Consider the following 18,214-nt stretch of genomic DNA (forward strand, 5'->3'; position numbering starts at 1 on the left):
CCTTCCAACAACAAACATGAGGCCAACCACGATGACTCATTGCCAATATTGATTTTATGTTGTAGACTACCCCTGTGCGTTGACAAAGTGTGTTTACAGCACAACTATTCGCACTGTTAGACCTATATTTACAGTGTATTGGAGCATAGAGATATTCCTATAGTTTGTTACACATATTCTACTTTAAGTAATACCCCTATACATATACTTATAGACTACTTAAGTAAAATGATTCCCCTCAGAGTGTAGGATACATAACATTCAACATTCTTCTTCTGTAAAAGTAAAATGTAGAATCCGTGAAATTGTGTTTGCAAATGAAAAATGGCCATGCCTTTCAATAAGTTTGATTGAAGAGTATTTTAAGCTAAAGCTGTAGCTTTAAGCTCACCAGGTTAAAATGGAGGTATATAGCTTTATAGGCCTTATACTGCCTTTGTTCTCTTCAGAATGAGAGTTCAGAATGTTTATTCCTATTGCAATTAACATTCTGAACTCTGAAGAGTGAGGATGAAGCACGCCCCTTATGTACTATGTAATGTGTCTGTCTGTTTGTATATCGATGTTATATGTTTGTAATGTTGGAACCTGTACCAAGGAGCTGTACTGAAAAAAAATCCACCAGCCTGGCATTAAAAGAATCAATCAATCAATTAAAACACAGTGTGTCTTGTGACAGACATGATGAGTATCATAGATATCATTGGGTCAGGTGATTTCTGCAAATACCAGATTCAAAAATAAATACATAACCCAGCTAGAAAGTTGGTTGAGCCGTACATGTCTGTGAGTGTGAGGAACGGGTACCATAGCTTACAAATGAGCTCAGAATACCTGTCAACATCAACGCCTTATTTTGTGTTTTCATGATTCTAGGCAGCAGGGAATGTTGGCTAATAAAGTCTCCCTGCTGTGTATCTCAATGTTCCCTTCAACCTAATTATGTGTACATTATTTGTACTGACTTATATGCACAGCGTACTTTAATGTCTGGCGATTATTAGAGATTGTTACTCACGATCATATATGGCATGTTAAGGAACACTATAATACACTTATGATATAAAACACTATAACCCTATAATATTTATTTTGGTTGTATGTGGTTTGAAATGTATTCTCAATAATTTAATCCACAGTTTCACAGAGTAAGTGTGTGGTGTGGTTAAGACTTCTAAACATACAGACACCAAGTTAGATTAGTTTAAAGGGAGATCATGACGGGTGAAGCAGACTTGTTGAAAGTCATGAAGAACAAAGATAAACACAATAAACAGCTCATGGACCGACTGCCATCAAGGAGAACCTCATCGCATCCCTTATTGGTTGCAACTGCCATGAAATGACCCTCAGTCTGTACCTGAGCAAAGCAGGGGAGACAATCGTTGGACTGGTGTGTCGAGTGTGGCTTCAAACAGTTGGAACAGAGTGTGAAATAAGAGTTCTACATCAAGGTACCTGCTCAAGCCTTATAAATTGCCATGAGAGATTTGACACAGTTCAAACAGTGAAGGGCAGTAGCAGACGTTGTCTATGAAGACAGAAAGCCGATAGCACAAAAAGGCAAGGCCAGAGGAACTATTGTCCTGTTCTGATGAGCAGTTGAACAGCTCCCCCTCCACACTGTCCTTCACCGTTTCTTCCAGGGGGAAACTCCACAATAGTGCTGCTGAAGAGAGACACAAATGAGAAGCATTCAGGTGAGGTCATCAGGGGGTGAACACCCCGACATGTTCACCATTAGTTGACCATAAAAACAGAGCTAAGCATGAAAAGTGAAGACTAATGCCTACAATGAACTTGCAGATACATCCAATAAAGTGGTGGACAAAATACCATTCAACACATATTTCTATGGAATGAATAGAATATATTTTTAACACCTATTATTAATACATCATTCTATATGATGTAGATGAGCAACTATGTTACCAAGAACCAGTGAACCAAGATTCTTACTCGTATTCTTTTTTACTTCAAGAACCTGAGGAATGTTCACATTTTGGTTAATTCCAAACATTTGGAGACATGAAGGGAATGCATTGTGGAATGCATTGTGTGTGTTCTGTCTCTCTCCCCTGAGGGTCTGGGGGGGGGCTATGTGAAGATCAAGGCCTGTCTGACTCTAAGACAATACAATACAATATAATACAAACAAATGTATTAATCCCACTAGTGGCAATTTGTTTGAGCAGCTTATACACACGGTAACAAGTAAACATACACCAGCGCTAAAATGGTATGAATCTACAAATAAATAATGTTGATAAATGAACTAGATAAACATAATCTGATAAAATACATTAAAAGGGCAATAACCTGTGCCGATTAATCATAAGTAATATCTACATAAAGGTTTTGTATATTGTTTGTTGTGTTATTTATTTATCTTTGTCAGATGTTTTCTGACTGACAGTTTGGCGCTCTAGTGTTAGGGTACCTGATGATACCCCTGTCTTGTGTCTCATGTGGAGAAAACAGGGTCAGAGTGGAGACCTGGACCCAATACGTCCACCACACATTAATACAAAAACAACCTAACAACGACACAGGCGATGACACTGGTGATCGATGTTAATGTCTACTGTGGTTCAAAGGAGCCGTTACTGGTAGTGGCAAACATGGTAAATGCAACATGGCAGGTATCTGGTCTAGTATGTCAGACTGAAAGGGTTCAGCTCATATAGAATAGAATATACTTTATTGTCATGTCCTGCATGAACATGTAATATTGCTTATTGGTCAGGTGGGTTCATGATCCTACACCTCAAACACACGGCCTCATCACATGCAGCATCACTTTGTTCAATTCAATTGTTGTTTTCCTCTCGCCTTTTGTAGAATATCATTATATATATATATATGTATATATATATATATATATATATATATACATCCATACATACATACATACATACATACATACATACATACATATATATATATATATATATATATATATATATATATGTATGTATGTATGTATGTATGTATCCAAAAGCCAAATATTCTAATTGTAATTAATTTAATGGAAATTATTAGGGAACTTCACAAAGCCAAATCTTTATAAGCCTTTATTGGTTCCCATACAAAATATATAATGTCACATAGAACGGCGCAACAAAGACAAACGAACGACAACGCTTTCCTTTAAGGTGACGTAGCACGTGACGTAACCACGTCGTCACCACGGAGCTTCGCGGTCGCTTCCGGGTCGCCATGTTGGTCTCGGTGCTGCGGGGGGAGGATTACATCAGAGCTCCTGAGAGGCGGACGGGTCGCGGTGTGTCACTGTCAAAACAACGCCCGATGAACGCCAATACTCACCATTAAGGTAGGCCGACTGTTCACAAGCGGTCCGATTAAGACGATGCTTTATATACACAGACTCTGTCACGAAATGACCTTGTGTCAACAACTGGACTAAGTTCACACCACAGCGCTAGCCCCATGCTAACGCGGATGCTAACGCCCTGTGGGGAGCTGACAGCCCTCTGACAGGGCTGCTGTGATGAGCCGAGCGGGCTCTGACGTGCAACCTCAGTCGACCAGTGAGACGCGATGGCATTTAACACGATGGTTAAAAGTAGAGACGTTATTTGGTAGTGTGGACGAGTTTTAAACACAGTATGGTGAGTGAAGTGGTAGCATATGTCTTCTGCAGACCTCCAGGACAGCAGTCATGTTGTTGGGGTGGTCGGGAGATGACCATGTTACACACCAGTACTAATCAGTCATGTTGTTGGGGTGGTCGGGAGATGACCATGTTACACACCAGTACTAATCAGTCATGTTGTTGGGGTGGTCGGGAGATGACCATGTTACACACCAGTACTAATCAGTCATGTTGTTGGGGTGGTCGGGAGATGACCATGTTACACACCAGTACTAATCAGTCATATTGTTGGGGTGGTCGGGAGATGACCATGTTACACACCAGTACTAATCAGTCATGTTGTTGGGGTGGTCGGGAGATGACCATGTTACACACCAGTACTAATGATCAGTCATATTGTTGGGGTGGTCGGGAGATGACCATGTTACACACCAGTACTAATCAGTCATATTGTTGGGGTGGTCGGGAGATGACCATGTTACACACCAGTACTAATGATCAGTCATATTGTTGGGGTGGTCGGGAGATGACCATGTTACACACCAGTACTAATCAGTCATATTGTTGGGGTGGTCGGGAGATGACCATGTTACACACCAGTACTAATGATCAGTCATATTGTTGGGGTGGTCGGGAGATGACCATGTTACACACCAGTACTAATGATCAGTCATATTGTTGAAGACCTCATACAACCATGTGTCTTTGGGATGATTCCATAACAGAGGAAGGGGTCGCCACTATTGGGTTAAACAAGTTGTCTCTGTCCACACAGTTTGGTTGGAGAACCAGGAGGTGGTGTAAACGGCGGTCAGAAGAATGCTGAGCCGGCTCTTCAGGCTGCACGGCCTGCTGGTCGCGTCCCACCCGCTGGAAGTGATGGTGGGAACCATCGCTCTCACCGTGTGTCTCATGTCGTTGAACAGCTTCGTGGCCGGCAGCCAGGTGTGCGTTTGGGATGAGTGCCCGACGCGTCCGGAGGTGAGGCGTGAAGGTCGAGCTCCGTTAGAAGGTCAGAGGATGATGTTGACGTGAGACGATGGCTCATGTCCTCATTTGTTTTTAATCTTCCAGAAAATTGCGAGCAGCGATGTCATCATGTTGACGGTCACGCGCTGCATGGCCATCGTCTACATATACTTTCAGTTCAAGAACCTTCAACAACTGGGCTCCAAATACATCCTTGGTCAGTGTGAGGGAGACCTGCTTACCGTCTTGATCTAATGAATATGTTGCCCTTAATGTGATCTATCTATCTATCTATCTATCTATCTATCTATCTATCTATCTTAATTGTTCCACATTGATGATGTCTGATCATTAAGTTGTTCTTTCTGGATCTCTTTAGGTATTGCAGGGTTGTTCACTGTGTTCTCCAGCTTTGTGTTTAGTACAGTGGTCTTTCACTTCTCCGGGAAAGAGCTGACAGGTCTCAAGTGAGTATAAATATTAACAAGTTAAAAATCACAAACTTAACAACTTGTCCCTAAAAGTTGCATGGGGAAGATCTGTTCATTTAAATTTGTTTTATGATTCCATAAAGGTTTGCTTAATATATTGAAATAGTCCATCCATTGTTCAGAACACTTTCACCCGCTTTCGTTTGTCTATTGCAGTGAGAATCATTGGCATAGAGTGAGGAAAACTGACAGAAAGATGTAATTTGAGTACTGCTAATCGTGTACAAATATATGTGCAAAGTGTACATAATATTATCCATCTTTTCCTGCAGTGAAGCCCTTCCATTCTTTCTCCTGCTCATTGACCTGTCCAAAGCTTGTGCTTTGGCCAAATTTGCCCTCAGCTCAAATTCTCAGGTAAGAAATCCTGCCATGTTGGGACCTGATGTAGTCTGAATTGTTCTCTAAATGCTCTAAAGGCTGTAACAGAGTGGGACCTTCCCCCTTAGGAGGAGGTGAGGGAGAACATCGCCCATGGCATGTCCATCCTGGGCCCCACCTTCACCCTGGACGCTCTGGTGGAGTGCCTGGTCATAGGAGTGGGGACCATGTCAGGTAACCTGCGCGGCCTTTAAGAGATTCTCTTGTTTTGGTTCTTACTGTACTCTCTGTACAGTTTATATTGGGTGGCATAGTGTAAGTAGCGGTAAAAAACACACATCCTTACCTCCAAGGTGTCTCAGATGTTTGTTGACATGATAAGATAGGGTTCAGTACCAGTGACCACAAGCCTAGTTGTGCTACTTCAGAAGTCCACTTCAAGGGAATACTGTAAACAAAGGCAATTGAGGCAATTCCTAATCCTGTTTCATATGGGGAGTGTAGGGTGTAGACCAGGGTCTTTATTACAACATAGCTGTACTCTTATGTGTATGCATAACGCTGTGTGACCAACCACTATAAACACACGCTTTAGCCATCCCTACAGCGATAACATGTTTTATGATGCAACAAACAAATATAAACGGTATAGAAAGTACGCCGGTATGAATTTGTGCTACGGTATGGATTTTGACCATACCGTGAGACCGGTGTGACCGATAGACAGTGTTGTGTGTAACACGTTACAAAATAAGTAACGCGTAATTACAGTAACGTAACTACTTTTTCATGTAAAAACTAAAGTTATCCCTAGTAGTCCCTTCACAAGCTCTCATTCCACACTGTACGAGACGTGAAGCTGTCTCTGCATCTCAGACATCGCTTCCACAGGCATTTTCCAAAGCCAGTCCTTACGACAAAAAAAGCCAGCGGTGGAACGAGATGACAAACGCCGTCACTGTTTACCTAGTGTGTAAGGACATGGTTCCCTTTCAAAATGTCAATAGAAAGGGCTTTAAAGAGATGATCAAAACACTCGATCCCAGGTACGCGTTACCTGCCCGCACACACTTCAGCCCAATTGAGATGCCAAATCTATACGGCAAGGTCCACGAGTAAGTGGATAAAGAAATCCATACTATTAAGCATTAGTGTTTTTCAGAAATGGAAGTAACTTGAGAAAAGATTTTGCATTTTTTCCAAGCAGTTTTGCTGCCTAACCAGTAGTTTACCCCTTCAGAAGCATTTATATCGAAATTAAAAGATAAAATGAACATACCTTGATGTAATACCGTTGCCGTCTATGCCTCAAATCATACCGTGATATACATTTTAGTCCATACCGTACATCCCGTGACCATTATGACCTTTCTGTGGTCATAATGTTAAGGGTGATTGCCGTATAAATGTAATCCTTTTGTCTTCCAGGTGTTCCCCAGCTGGAGATAATGTGCTGTTTCGGCTGCATGTCCGTCCTGGCCAACTACCTGGTCTTCATGACCTTCTTCCCTGCATGCGTCTCCCTGGTCCTGGAGGTAAGCACGTCCAATCACCAGCTACAGAGTAGCAGAACAAGTGGCTGCAGAGCCCAGTCAAAGTGGCGGTGCTTTTGAGGACGCTTCTGTTTGTTCTGTAGTTGTCCAGGGAGTGTCGTGAGGGCCGCCCTGTCTGGCAGCTGAGCCACTTCGCTCGTGTGTTGGAGGAAGAGGAGGTCAACAAGCCGAACCCAGTCACTCAGAGGGTGAAGATCATCATGGTGAGTCTGGTGACCACTAGGACATATAGGGCCGCAACCACGAGTCGATGGACAGAACATCAATCAAATGTGTTTTTTTTATGTCACAAGTACAATTCCGAAACTTTTGCGGCTTGATGCTGCAGAAATTCATTTGTTTATGGTTAATACCCAACCTTATTAAAGGAATACTGATATTTTTTTTCTTGGCTGCTCATCAGATAAAGCAAATGAATGTAAGACGTGACTTTGGACTATGGTCACTTGTCATCCACATTTTTTTTAGATTAAACGATTTGATGAAAAAAAAAAATAATCATTTGATTCGAATGTGAAAATGACGGTTAGTGGCAGAACTAGAATCACCGTGGCTGTGTCTCCCCAGTCGCTGGGCCTGCTGCTGGTCCATGCCCACTCTCGGTTAGCGACGGCCCAGCCGGGGCACAACCGCACGGCGGAGGACGGGCCCGTGGCCGGCAGGCTGGGCTCTGGAGACCGGCCGTGGCCCGTGGAGCTGGGCAGGTGAGTTCAGGCGGGCTGGTTCTGTGCTGGTGAGCCCGTCCAGGCATTCAACACAACTGCTACAAATACTGGTGTACTCGTGACCCCATCTAGGAAATGCATTTTTAATATGTCTGAGTTGTAACCCAGACTGGGACCGTTGACACGTATGAATTCTTGGAGAGACGATCTTAACATGTCACATCTTTATGCTGTATTCAGTAAGACTGCGGCTCCTTTCTATGGATTATCATGAAAGAAGAAAGCTTGATGTAGTTCTAGTTCTTATTGCGTTGCTCCCCCCCCCCTCCACGTCCCTCAGCATGGACCTCCTGGAGCAGGCGCTCAGCCTGCTGCTGGCCCTGCTGCTGGCCCTCAAGTACGTCTTCTTTGAGCCCAGCGAGGCCGAGTCCTCCCTGTCCATCACCAGCCCCATCAGGGCCCCCCGCAGAGGGGCCACAGAGAGCTGCTGCAGGAAGGACACGGCGGCCCTGGTACCTCCCCGGACCCCCGGGGCCGCCACGCCACCGGCCCCCAGCGGCCCCGCCTGGCCGGCCTGGCCCTGTGAGACCCCGAGCTGCCAGCCTGGGCGGGGCCTCGCGGAGCAACGTGAGTTTGGCCCTCAGAACGTCGCGCTCAGAGGATGAGAGTCTGGTGAAAGGTGCATTGTGAAGCCCTCAGGAGGTGTCGTGGGCCTAACTTAGCGAAACATCGGTGAAAGAGGGTGCCCTCTTGATAACCCCAACGACATGCTGCGTGCTGCTGTATTTACTGCTGTTAGTTGGGCTATTTGTCTCGTGTTTTTTACCTGTGGTTGGTAGCTTAGTGGCCAGCGTGCTTCTAAGGTTGGTTTGGACAGGGGCTTCTGAATGTGTTTTCCTTGGATTTTGGCACAAGGGATTATAACACCTGATCCTGTGTATTAATGAAATGATTTGACTACAAATAACAGCGCTGGCGCTCATATAATGTTAAGTTAGCAAGTTGCTACTATACTTGGGCTAATTCAAACAGATTGAGCGACCCCTAGTGGCAGAAGTGACATATTATACCTTTCATTTATTATGGAATGTTTTGCCTGGTTGCTATGTTAGATAACAGTGTAAACTGTATTATAATAGAACATTGCTTTACTCTCTGTATTGTTTTGCTTTTCAGTTTCCAGAGGAAAGGCGACTGAGGCCAAAGTGTTCACAGAGCAGAACGGCCACTGTAGATCGGTCCCAGTGGACTCCTCCTCCTCCTCCTCCACCTCCTCCTCCTCCCACCACTGTGGATCGGTCCCAGTGGACTCCTCCTCCTCCTCCTCCTCCTCCTCCTCCTCCCCCTCCTCTGAGGACGAAGACCCCCGCAGCCTGGACGAGTGTCTAGACATCCTGGCTGATCCACAGGTGAGGTAGAACCCAGAGGACCAGAGGAGAAGAGATGAGATGACTGATAAGAGATGTTTTGGGAGTTAGGCTCATAATATAGGCTGCACCTCACAATGATTTCCATTTTTGTGCATTGAGCCATCATTCAGTCTAGGGGTGTGAAGATACGCGTATTCCTACCGAAATTTTTCGGTACGGTAACGGTTCGATGCACGTTTCATTTCGGTACGTGCCGAAGAGAAAAAAAAAATATATATATATATATATATAAACGTTAAACCCGTTACCCGAAAAACATAGCGAACCATGACTTAAAAACCGAGGTACGTACCGAATCGTGACTTGAGTGTATCGTTACACCTCTAATTCAGTCCTTACAGTTTCAGTAATGGCGTCTGTCTCAATGTTTAACAACATTTGTAATTGTATAATTGTATTATTATAATCTGACATTGAGACAACAAACTTTCACCAGCAAAAGTTAGTAATTTGTGAATGATGAATGCGTGCGTGTCCACACTCGGTGGATATTGGCTGTTTGTTGTTGTCATCCTAACGGTTGTTGATCCGTTGTGATGACAGAGAGGGGCCAGGCATCTCAGCGATGCAGAGGTGCAGAAGCTGGTGACCTCCCGCAACATCCTGGCCTACAGGCTGGAGGCGGTGCTGCAGGACGCGGAGCGCGGCGTGGCCATCAGGAGGGACATGCTGTCCTCCAGACTGCCCGTCCCCGACGCCCTGGCCCGGCTGCCCTTCAGGCACTACGACTACTCCAAGGTATCCATCCTGGCACTCAAAAACAACAACTAAGTACTCAGTTGTGTAGCATCTTATCCTAGCTGTCTTTGTTGTGTACGGGGTATGGGTTAACCTAGTGATGGTTACTGCTCTACCGACAGCGATATATTGTTGTTTCTCCTTCTTCTGACAAATTGTACTTATTGTAAGTGGCTCTGGGTAGAAGCATCTGCTGAAGGCCCTGAATGTAATGTTAATGTAATGTTAATGTAAATGTAATGTAAATGTAATGTTAATGTAAATGCAAAAGTCAAGTGGTGGTCAAGACCTCATCCAAGATGTTTAAGGAATGTATTTAAAGAAAATGATAATAATCACGCTGTTGAAATCATCAATAATGATTTCAACAGCGTTAGAGCGTTGGATAGTGTGAATGTTGTGTTCCGAGGGAGTCCAAAGGTAGCGTGAGCTGGTCCACCCTGAGGGCCAATCACGTCCTCCCTCTCCTCCGCATGTCGTCCCTGCAGGTGATGGGTAACTGCTGTGAGAACGTCATCGGCTACATGCCTGTACCGGTGGGGGTGGCCGGACCGCTCCTACTGGACGGAGCTCAGTTCCACGTCCCCATGGCGACCACCGAGGGCTGTCTGGTGGCCAGCACCAACAGGGGCTGCAGGGCGCTCTGCGTACGTTGTGTTGTCCTACAATTAGATCTGAGGTGTGTGTGTGTGTGTGTGTGTGTGTGTGTGTGTGTGTGTGTGTGTGTGTGTGTGTGTGTGTGTGTGTGTGTGTGTGTGTGTGTGTGTGTGTGTGTGTGTGTATATGTATATATATATCTCTCTATCTCTCTCTCCTCCTCCGCTCTGCACCGTGCTGACCTGCTCCTGGTGTCCTCCAGCTGAGTGGAGGGGTCAGCAGCAGGGTGCTCTCTGACGGTATGACCCGGGGCCCCGTGGTGCGCCTGGCCTCCGCCTGCAGAGCCGCAGAAGTCAAAGCCTGGCTGGAGACCGCCGCCGGCTTCAGTGTGATGAAGGACGCCTTCGACCAGACCAGCAGGTCAGTACTGTAGTACTGGTGGAGGAGGCCTTAGAACAGACCTGAGGTCAGCACTGTAGTACTGGTGGAGGAGGCCTTAGAACAGACCTGAGGTCACTGTACTGTAGTACTGGTGGAGGAGGCCTTAGAACAGACCTGAGGTCAGCACTGTAGTACTGGTGGAGGAGGCCTTAGAACAGACCTGAGGTCAGTACTGTAGTACTGGTGGAGGAGGCCTTAGAACAGACCTGAGGTCACTGTACTGTAGTACTGGTGGAGGAGGCCTTAGAACAGACCTGAGGTCACTGTACTGTAGTACTGGTGGAGGAGGCCTTAGAACAGACCTGAGGTCACTGCACTGTAGTACTGGTGGAGGAGGCCTTAGAACAGACCTGAGGTCAGCACTGTAGTACTGGTGGAGGAGGCCTTAGAACAGACCTGAGGTCACTGTACTGTAGTACTGGTGGAGGAGGCCTTAGAACAGACCTGAGGTCACTGTACTGTAGTACTGGTGGAGGAGGCCTTAGAACAGACCTGAGGTCAGCACTGTAGTACTGGTGGAGGAGGCCTTAGAACAGACCTGAGGTCAGCACTGTAGTACTGGTGGAGGAGGCCTTAGAACAGACCTGAGGTCACTGTACTGTAGTACTGGTGGAGGAGGCCTTAGAACAGACCTGAGGTCACTGTACTGTAGTACTGGTGGAGGAGGCCTTAGAACAGACCTGAGGTCAGCACTGTAGTACTGGTGGAGGAGGCCTTAGAACAGACCTGAGGTCACTGTACTGTAGTACTGGTGGAGGAGGCCTTAGAACAGACCTGAGGTCACTGTACTGTAGTACTGGTGGAGGAGGCCTTAGAACAGACCTGAGGTCAGCACTGTAGTACTGGTGGAGGAGGCCTTAGAACAGACCTGAGGTCAGCACTGTAGTACTGGTGGAGGAGGCCTTAGAACAGACCTGAGGTCACTGTACTGTAGTACTGGTGGAGGAGGCCTTAGAACAGACCTGAGGTCACTGTACTGTAGTACTGGTGGAGGAGGCCTTAGAACAGACCTGAGGTCAGCACTGTAGTACTGGTGGAGGAGGCCTTAGAACAGACCTGAGGTCACTGTACTGTAGTACTGGTGGAGGAGGCCTTAGAACAGACCTGAGGTCAGCACTGTAGTACTGGTGGAGGAGGCCTTAGAACAGACCTGAGGTCACTGTACTGTAGTACTGGTGGAGGAGGCCTTAGAACAGACCTGAGGTCACTGTACTGTAGTACTGGTGGAGGAGGCCTTAGAACAGACCTGAGGTCACTGTACTGTAGTACTGGTGGAGGAGGCCTTAGAACAGACCTGAGGTCACTGTACTGTAGTACTGGTGGAGGAGGCCTTAGAACAGACCTGAGGTCACTGTACTGTAGTACTGGTGGAGGAGGCCTTAGAACAGACCTGAGGTCAGCACTGTAGTACTGGTGGAGGAGGCCTTAGAACAGACCTGAGGTCAGCACTGTAGTACTGGTGGAGGAGGCCTTAGAACAGACCTGAGGTCAGTGTACTGTAGTACTGGTGGAGGAGGCCTTAGAACAGACCTGAGGTCACTGTACTGTAGTACTGGTGGAGGAGGCCTTAGAACAGACCTGAGGTCAGCACTGTAGTACTGGTGGAGGAGGCCTTAGAACAGACCTGAGGTCAGCACTGTAGTACTGGTGGAGGAGGCCTTAGAACAGACCTGAGGTCAGCACTGTAGTACTGGTGGAGGAGGCCTTAGAACAGACCTGAGGTCACTGTACTGTAGTACTGGTGGAGGAGGCCTTAGAACAGACCTGAGGTCACTGTACTGTAGTACTGGTGGAGGAGGCCTTAGAACAGACCTGAGGTCACTGTACTGTACTGTACTTACTGTAGTATTCTGTATGACAATAATTAGGTGAGTGCTGCATGCAGCTCAACTATTGTTCTTAAGTTTTATTCTTTCTTCTTTCTTATTCTCTACACACTTTGGGACCTATCTCCTTCCCCAATGTTTCACCTAGAGACTCCATTCCAATTTTAAAATGTTCAGATTAGCTGGAATCACGTGCTTCTTTTCAGATTTTTAAAATATTTAATACTTTTTAAGATATTCTACTTTTGAAATACCATTTTTTACAATGGAAGTCAATTTAACATTTCTTTACGTCTTAAACTATGTGTCTTTATTAAAACATATTTTCAACCTCACTTTGCACTACAGCACTCACCGCATTTTCTGCAGGAAATGCATTTTCTAGTGTCTAAATACTCTGTGTTTAGGTTCTCCTGTAGGGTGTGTGTGTGTGTGTTCAGGTTCTCCTGTAGGGTGTGTGTGTGTGTGTTTAGGTTCTCCTGTAGGGTGTGTGTGTGTGTGTGTGTGTTTAGGTTCTCCTGTAGGGTGTGTGTGTGTGTTTAGGTTCTCCTGTAGGGTGTGTGTGTGTGTGTGTGTTTAGGTTCTCCTGTAGGGTGTGTGTGTGTGTGTTCAGGTTCTCCTGTAGGGTGTGTGTGTGTGTGTGTGTTTAGGTTCTCCTGTAGGGTGTGTGTGTGTGTGTGTGTGTGTGTGTGTGTGTGTGTGTGTGCTGAAGCCTCACTGTGTGTTCAGGTTCGCCCGCCTGCAGAAGCTGCACGTGGGGCTGGCCGGGAGGAACCTGTACATCCGCTTCCAGTCGCAGACCGGGGACGCCATGGGCATGAACATGCTGTCCAAGGTCTGTAGGGCTGGGTTCACAGAATGGTCTTCCTTTTATATCAAGATATGAAATCATTTATATCGAATATCGATTCCGCAAGTTGCACTTAAAGCGGCTTGTAACGGCTCATCACACCACTCCTGGTGGCACGTCACGGGACCTTTAAGGTATCGGATCCCTTCTGCTTCAGAAACATTTCTGCAGAGCCCCTGGGGGCCTGTAGGCAGCCCCTGGGGGCCTGTGGGCAGCCCCTGGGGGGCCTGTAGGCAGCCCCTGGGGGGCCTGTAGGCAGCCCCTGGGGGGCCTGTAGGCAGCCCCTGGGGGCCTGTAGGCAGCCCCTGGGGGCCTGTAGGCAGCCCCTGGGGGGCCTGTAGGCAGCCCCTGGGGGCCTGTAGGCAGCCCCTGGTGACGCGTGCCTCCCCTCCGCCCCCTCCAGGGCACAGAGCGGGCGCTGCAGTGCCTCCAGCAGCACTACCCTGACGTGGAGGTCCTGGCCGTCAGCGGGAACTACTGCACCGACAAGAAGCCCGCCGCCATCAACTGGATCCTGGGCCGCGGCACGGCGGCGGTGTGCGAGGCCACCGTCCCGGCCCGCGTGGTGCGAGAGGTACCGTCACCACGTCCAAACGCTCTGGTCCCGCTTCTCTCTGTCCCGTTTTAATAAGTGATCATCTGATGAGCTGTCGTTTTCACACCACCGCTCAAAGGCCTGGGGGCACCCAGACAATTTCATGTTTGCCACAAAAACTCACTTTTAGGGTTTTCTAATCATCAATTAGCCTTTTAACACGATTACCCAATAGAACACGCAAATAAAACGGCTTACTTTAATCTGTAAGTATTCTCCAAGTCTTAGGGCTTGTCCTCAGAATATCAGGGAGGCACTGAAATTGAAACTTTAGGACACAGGAGGTCTGGCTTGCTGACTAAAAAGCGTTGTGATCATAGAAGTGTGACAATCTGACAAAAGCGTAAATCTGACAATAGAGGGAATCGATCCGGCGACCTCTTGATTATAGAGTTAGCATCGCTAACTCACACTGTTCTCCGCAGTTTCACTCATATACAACTATATGACCCTACAACTATATGACCCTACAACTATATGACCCTACAACTAGATGACCCTACAACTATATGACCCTACAACTAGATGACCCTACAACTATATGACCCTACAACTTTATGACCCTACAACTATATGACCCTACAACTAGATGACCCTACAACTGAGAACTGTGTACATAATGTATCTTATTAGACATCATGACATTTAACAAAACAAATAGGATATATAGAATATATAAAATACATTAAGCCCATTCATATAAAGTATGAATGGGTGTACGAATGTCCGGGAATGCGCGCGCATCACAAAGGGTGTTTTTACCCAACTGTGTGGCCAAGGCTATTCGTACCAGGGGAGTGTCTATTCGTACCAGGGGTACCAGGGGAGTGTCTATTCGTACCAGGGGTACCAGGGGAGTGTCTATTCGTACCAGGGGTACCAGGGGAGTGTCTATTCGTACCAGGGGTACCAGGGGAGTGTCTACTTGTACCAGGGGTACCAGGGGAGTGTCTATTCGTACCAGGGGTACCAGGGGAGTGTCTACTTGTACCAGGGGTACGAATAGACACTCTGTTAATTGAATGGTATCTTCGTTGACAGAAAACAGTGCTTTTCTTTAAAAATAAGGACAATTCTAAGTGACCCCAAAGGCCTGTTGAGGCCTTTGAGACTGACGGAGACAAAGGGACACACAGATAACGCTGAGACTGACGGAGGTAAAGGGACACACAGATAACGTTGAGACTGACGGAGACAAAGGGACACACAGATAACGCTGAGACTGACGGAGACAAAGGGACACACAGATAACGCTGAGCTGACGGAGGTAAAGGGACACACAGATAACGCTGAGCTGACGGAGGTAAAGGGACACACAGATAACGCTGAGCTGACGGAGGTAAAGGGACACACAGATAACGTTGAGACTGACGGAGGTAAAGGGACACACAGATAACGCTGAGCTGACGGAGGTAAAGGGACACACAGATAACGCTGAGCCCTTAGGACTGACGGAGGTGAAGGGACACACAGATAACGCTGAGCCCTTAGGACTGACGGAGGTGAAGGGACACACAGATAACGCTGAGCCCTTAGGACTGACGGAGGTGAAGGGACACACAGATAACGCTGAGCCCTTAGGACTGACGGAGGTGAAGGGACACACAGATAACGCTGAGCTGACCTGCTGCAGGTGCTGAAGAGCAGCACGGCCGCCCTGGTGGACCTGAACATCAACAAGAACCTGGTGGGCTCGGTGATGGCGGGCAGCATCGGGGGCTTCAACGCCCACGCCGCCAACATCGTGGCCGCCATCTACATCGCCTGTGGACAGGTGAGCACCAGAGTCGTTCACACACACTCACCGTCCCTCCGCTGCGTGGCGGGACGGACAACGCCCCTTAGCTGTGGTATAATGACCGTATACCACTGCCTGTCATGATCTATTGCTTAAATATACTCACAGTCTCTCTAAAAGCAATGTTTTACAATATGTTTTTTAATTAAAACAAATGTTTTAATACATAATTAATGTTTCTTGGTGAATGAGAATGTTAAGGAATTAATCTGAAAGGTAAAACCAGCGTAATTGAACCAAACAGCCTTTGTGCCCTGTCTTGTGGCCTTGCCCCTAAAATGACCAAATTCCAATCCTGGAGCTCGCTCCTGGTCAAGCCTGAGTCTGGGTCTCTCCCCCGGGCCAGAGGGGTGAGCGCCCCCTAAAGGTCAGCCCTGCTAACCCTCTGAACCCCCCCAGGACCCCGCCCAGACGGTGGGCAGCGCCAACTGCATCACCCAGATGGAGGCGTGGGGCCCCGGCGGAGAGGACCTGTACATCAGCTGCACCATGCCCTCCATCGAGCTGGGCACCGTGGGGGGAGGCACCAACCTGCCCCCGCAGCAGGCCTGCCTGCAGGTACTGGGCCCTGGGAGGAGGCATGAGAGCAGGAACCAGTGATGAAGGATTCATGAAAATAGGATAACAATCCCAATGTCACCCAAGTGCAATATCCAAATGATCTTTTGATGAGGGTCAAACGTGTAAATAACATTTCTGACGGCATTATAAATGAAGAACCGTAGAGCTGCGGACATGAGGTTGTTCCTACACAGCGCTGCACAGCGCTGCGTAGGAACAGGAGAGCAGACTAACGAGGTGTCCCTGGTCAGACTAACGAGGTGTCCCTGGTCAGACTAACGAGGTGTCCCTGGTCAGACTAACGAGGTGTCCCTGGTCAGACTAACGAGGTGTCCCTGGTCAGACTAACGATGTGTTCCCGGTCAGACTAACGATGTGTTCCCGGTCAGATGCTGGGGGTGCAGGGCTCCAGCCCGGGCCACCCAGGGGAGAATGCCCGCCAGCTGGCCCGCGTGGTCTGCGGCGCGGTGCTGGCGGGGGAGCTGTCACTGATGGCTGCCCTGGCCGCCGGTCACCTAGTCCAAAGTCACATGACCCACAACAGGTGTGTTTGGTTTTAAACGTGTCCTTTTGGGATATCTGATGCATCGTCAGTAGGGTTGCTTATTTTACTTCTCATTTCGTCTCCTTCTCTTTCGTCCGTCAGATCTAAAGCCAACTTGTCGGAGACGCCGTCGCCATTGAAGTCGAGAGCGTGACGAAGACGAGAGCGTGACGAAGACGAGAGCGTGAGGAAGACAAGAGCGAGAGGAAGACGACGCTCATAACGGCGCTCTTCCCTTTTCGTTGCCATGGAGTTGTGAGCGTTGAACTGAATCCCGGTGAAGGAAACAAACAATCTTAAAGTGACTGCGGAGAAAAGATCCCTGCCTGTTCTTTTGTAACGGAGGAGCAGAACGTTCCGGGTCAAGGAAACGGGAAGTGGAGACCACATGTGACCGGAGTGGCAGTGCATACGTCCGGACAGAACCCTGCTCAGCGCGCGCTACATCTCAGTCATTGAGCACCTTTTGGTTTTTCACCAAACGATCTAAAGCTGTGTGCAGACTTGGCCGGATGCTGCTCAACATCCACTTAATCTTAATTTCTTGGTTTGTTTTTGTTTGAATTGTATTGACTGTAAACCGTGCCACTTTATCTGCATATTCTGAACACGGTGGTTGTGTGGGATGGTGCGTTAAGAAAGGCGTAGGCCTTTCTTCACCAAATACCTTGAACTCACCGCGGGATCATTGATAGAACGGCACTGAGCAACCAACGTTACTAATGGAGATATGTGCAGGAAATAATATTCTATTGTTGATGCCAGACCGATGTGATTGTTTACGCTGCTATTAATGTGAAAAGATTTATATTGTTTAACATATCAATTCTTTTTACACTACCACTGTATTGGCTACATTAGTGGAGTCTGTTTTTAAATCATGTCGTTGAATGCATAGCAGGTTGAGAGCACAACCCGTTGAGTGTTAAAGAGGAGTGTGTATATGATCACTCTGTCCACCCAGAGTGGAAACACATGGAGCCATATTAACTTAATGCAGCTGTATAGAGTGATGTACACGTGTTGGAAGGGTCTTTTTTAATTTATTGTGTATTCTGATTTCATGACTAGATTCTGCATAACAGAGTTATGCCACATATCTAAAGGGGCCTTAATTGTAAAACTAGCATGCTACAATACAATTGCAGATTAAAATTGAATGTTCAAAGATTTTATACCGTTCCTAAATTGGGTTTCATTGTGCTAGTTTTTTTTTTGA

General features: G+C 47.2%; 1 protein-coding gene across 2 annotated transcripts; it reads left to right on the forward strand.

Moving 5' to 3' along the window:
- The first annotated feature begins 3,212 nt into the window (after positions 1–3,212).
- Positions 3,213–18,177, forward strand: LOC311367394 (3-hydroxy-3-methylglutaryl-coenzyme A reductase-like). Of its 2 annotated transcripts, XM_084486229.1 has the most exons (21): positions 3,213–3,334; positions 4,392–4,597; positions 4,691–4,802; positions 4,965–5,052; positions 5,349–5,433; positions 5,526–5,631; positions 6,826–6,932; positions 7,034–7,153; positions 7,518–7,654; positions 7,956–8,242; positions 8,792–8,864; positions 8,943–9,024; positions 9,589–9,783; positions 10,272–10,430; positions 10,643–10,800; positions 13,377–13,482; positions 13,901–14,071; positions 15,726–15,866; positions 16,290–16,448; positions 16,841–16,995; positions 17,098–18,177. In XM_084486229.1, exons 2-21 carry the CDS (start codon positions 4,436–4,438, stop codon positions 17,147–17,149), a joined length of 2,655 nt encoding a protein of 884 aa, XP_084342355.1. In that variant the 5' UTR covers positions 3,213–3,334; positions 4,392–4,435; the 3' UTR covers positions 17,150–18,177. The 2 variants fall into 2 exon arrangements, with proteins under 2 accessions (XP_084342355.1, XP_084342354.1); XM_084486228.1 differs by having other exon boundaries at positions 8,792–9,024.
- Positions 18,178–18,214: the final 37 nt, after the last annotated feature.

Source organism: Micromesistius poutassou, assembly GCF_964030765.1.
Source record: "Micromesistius poutassou genome assembly, chromosome: 22".
NCBI lineage: Eukaryota > Metazoa > Chordata > Actinopteri > Gadiformes > Gadidae > Micromesistius > Micromesistius poutassou.

Coding starts and splice junctions, on each gene's coding strand:
- LOC311367394 (XM_084486228.1), top strand. CDS start 4,436: ATGCTGAGCCGGCTCTTCAGGCTGCACGGCCTGCTGGTCGCGTCCCAC. Junction 10,801..13,376: donor GCCTTCGACCAGACCAGCAG/GTCAGTACTGTA, acceptor CTGTGTGTTCAG/GTTCGCCCGCCTGCAGAAGC. Junction 16,449..16,840: donor CGCAGCAGGCCTGCCTGCAG/GTACTGGGCCCT, acceptor GTTCCCGGTCAG/ATGCTGGGGGTGCAGGGCTC.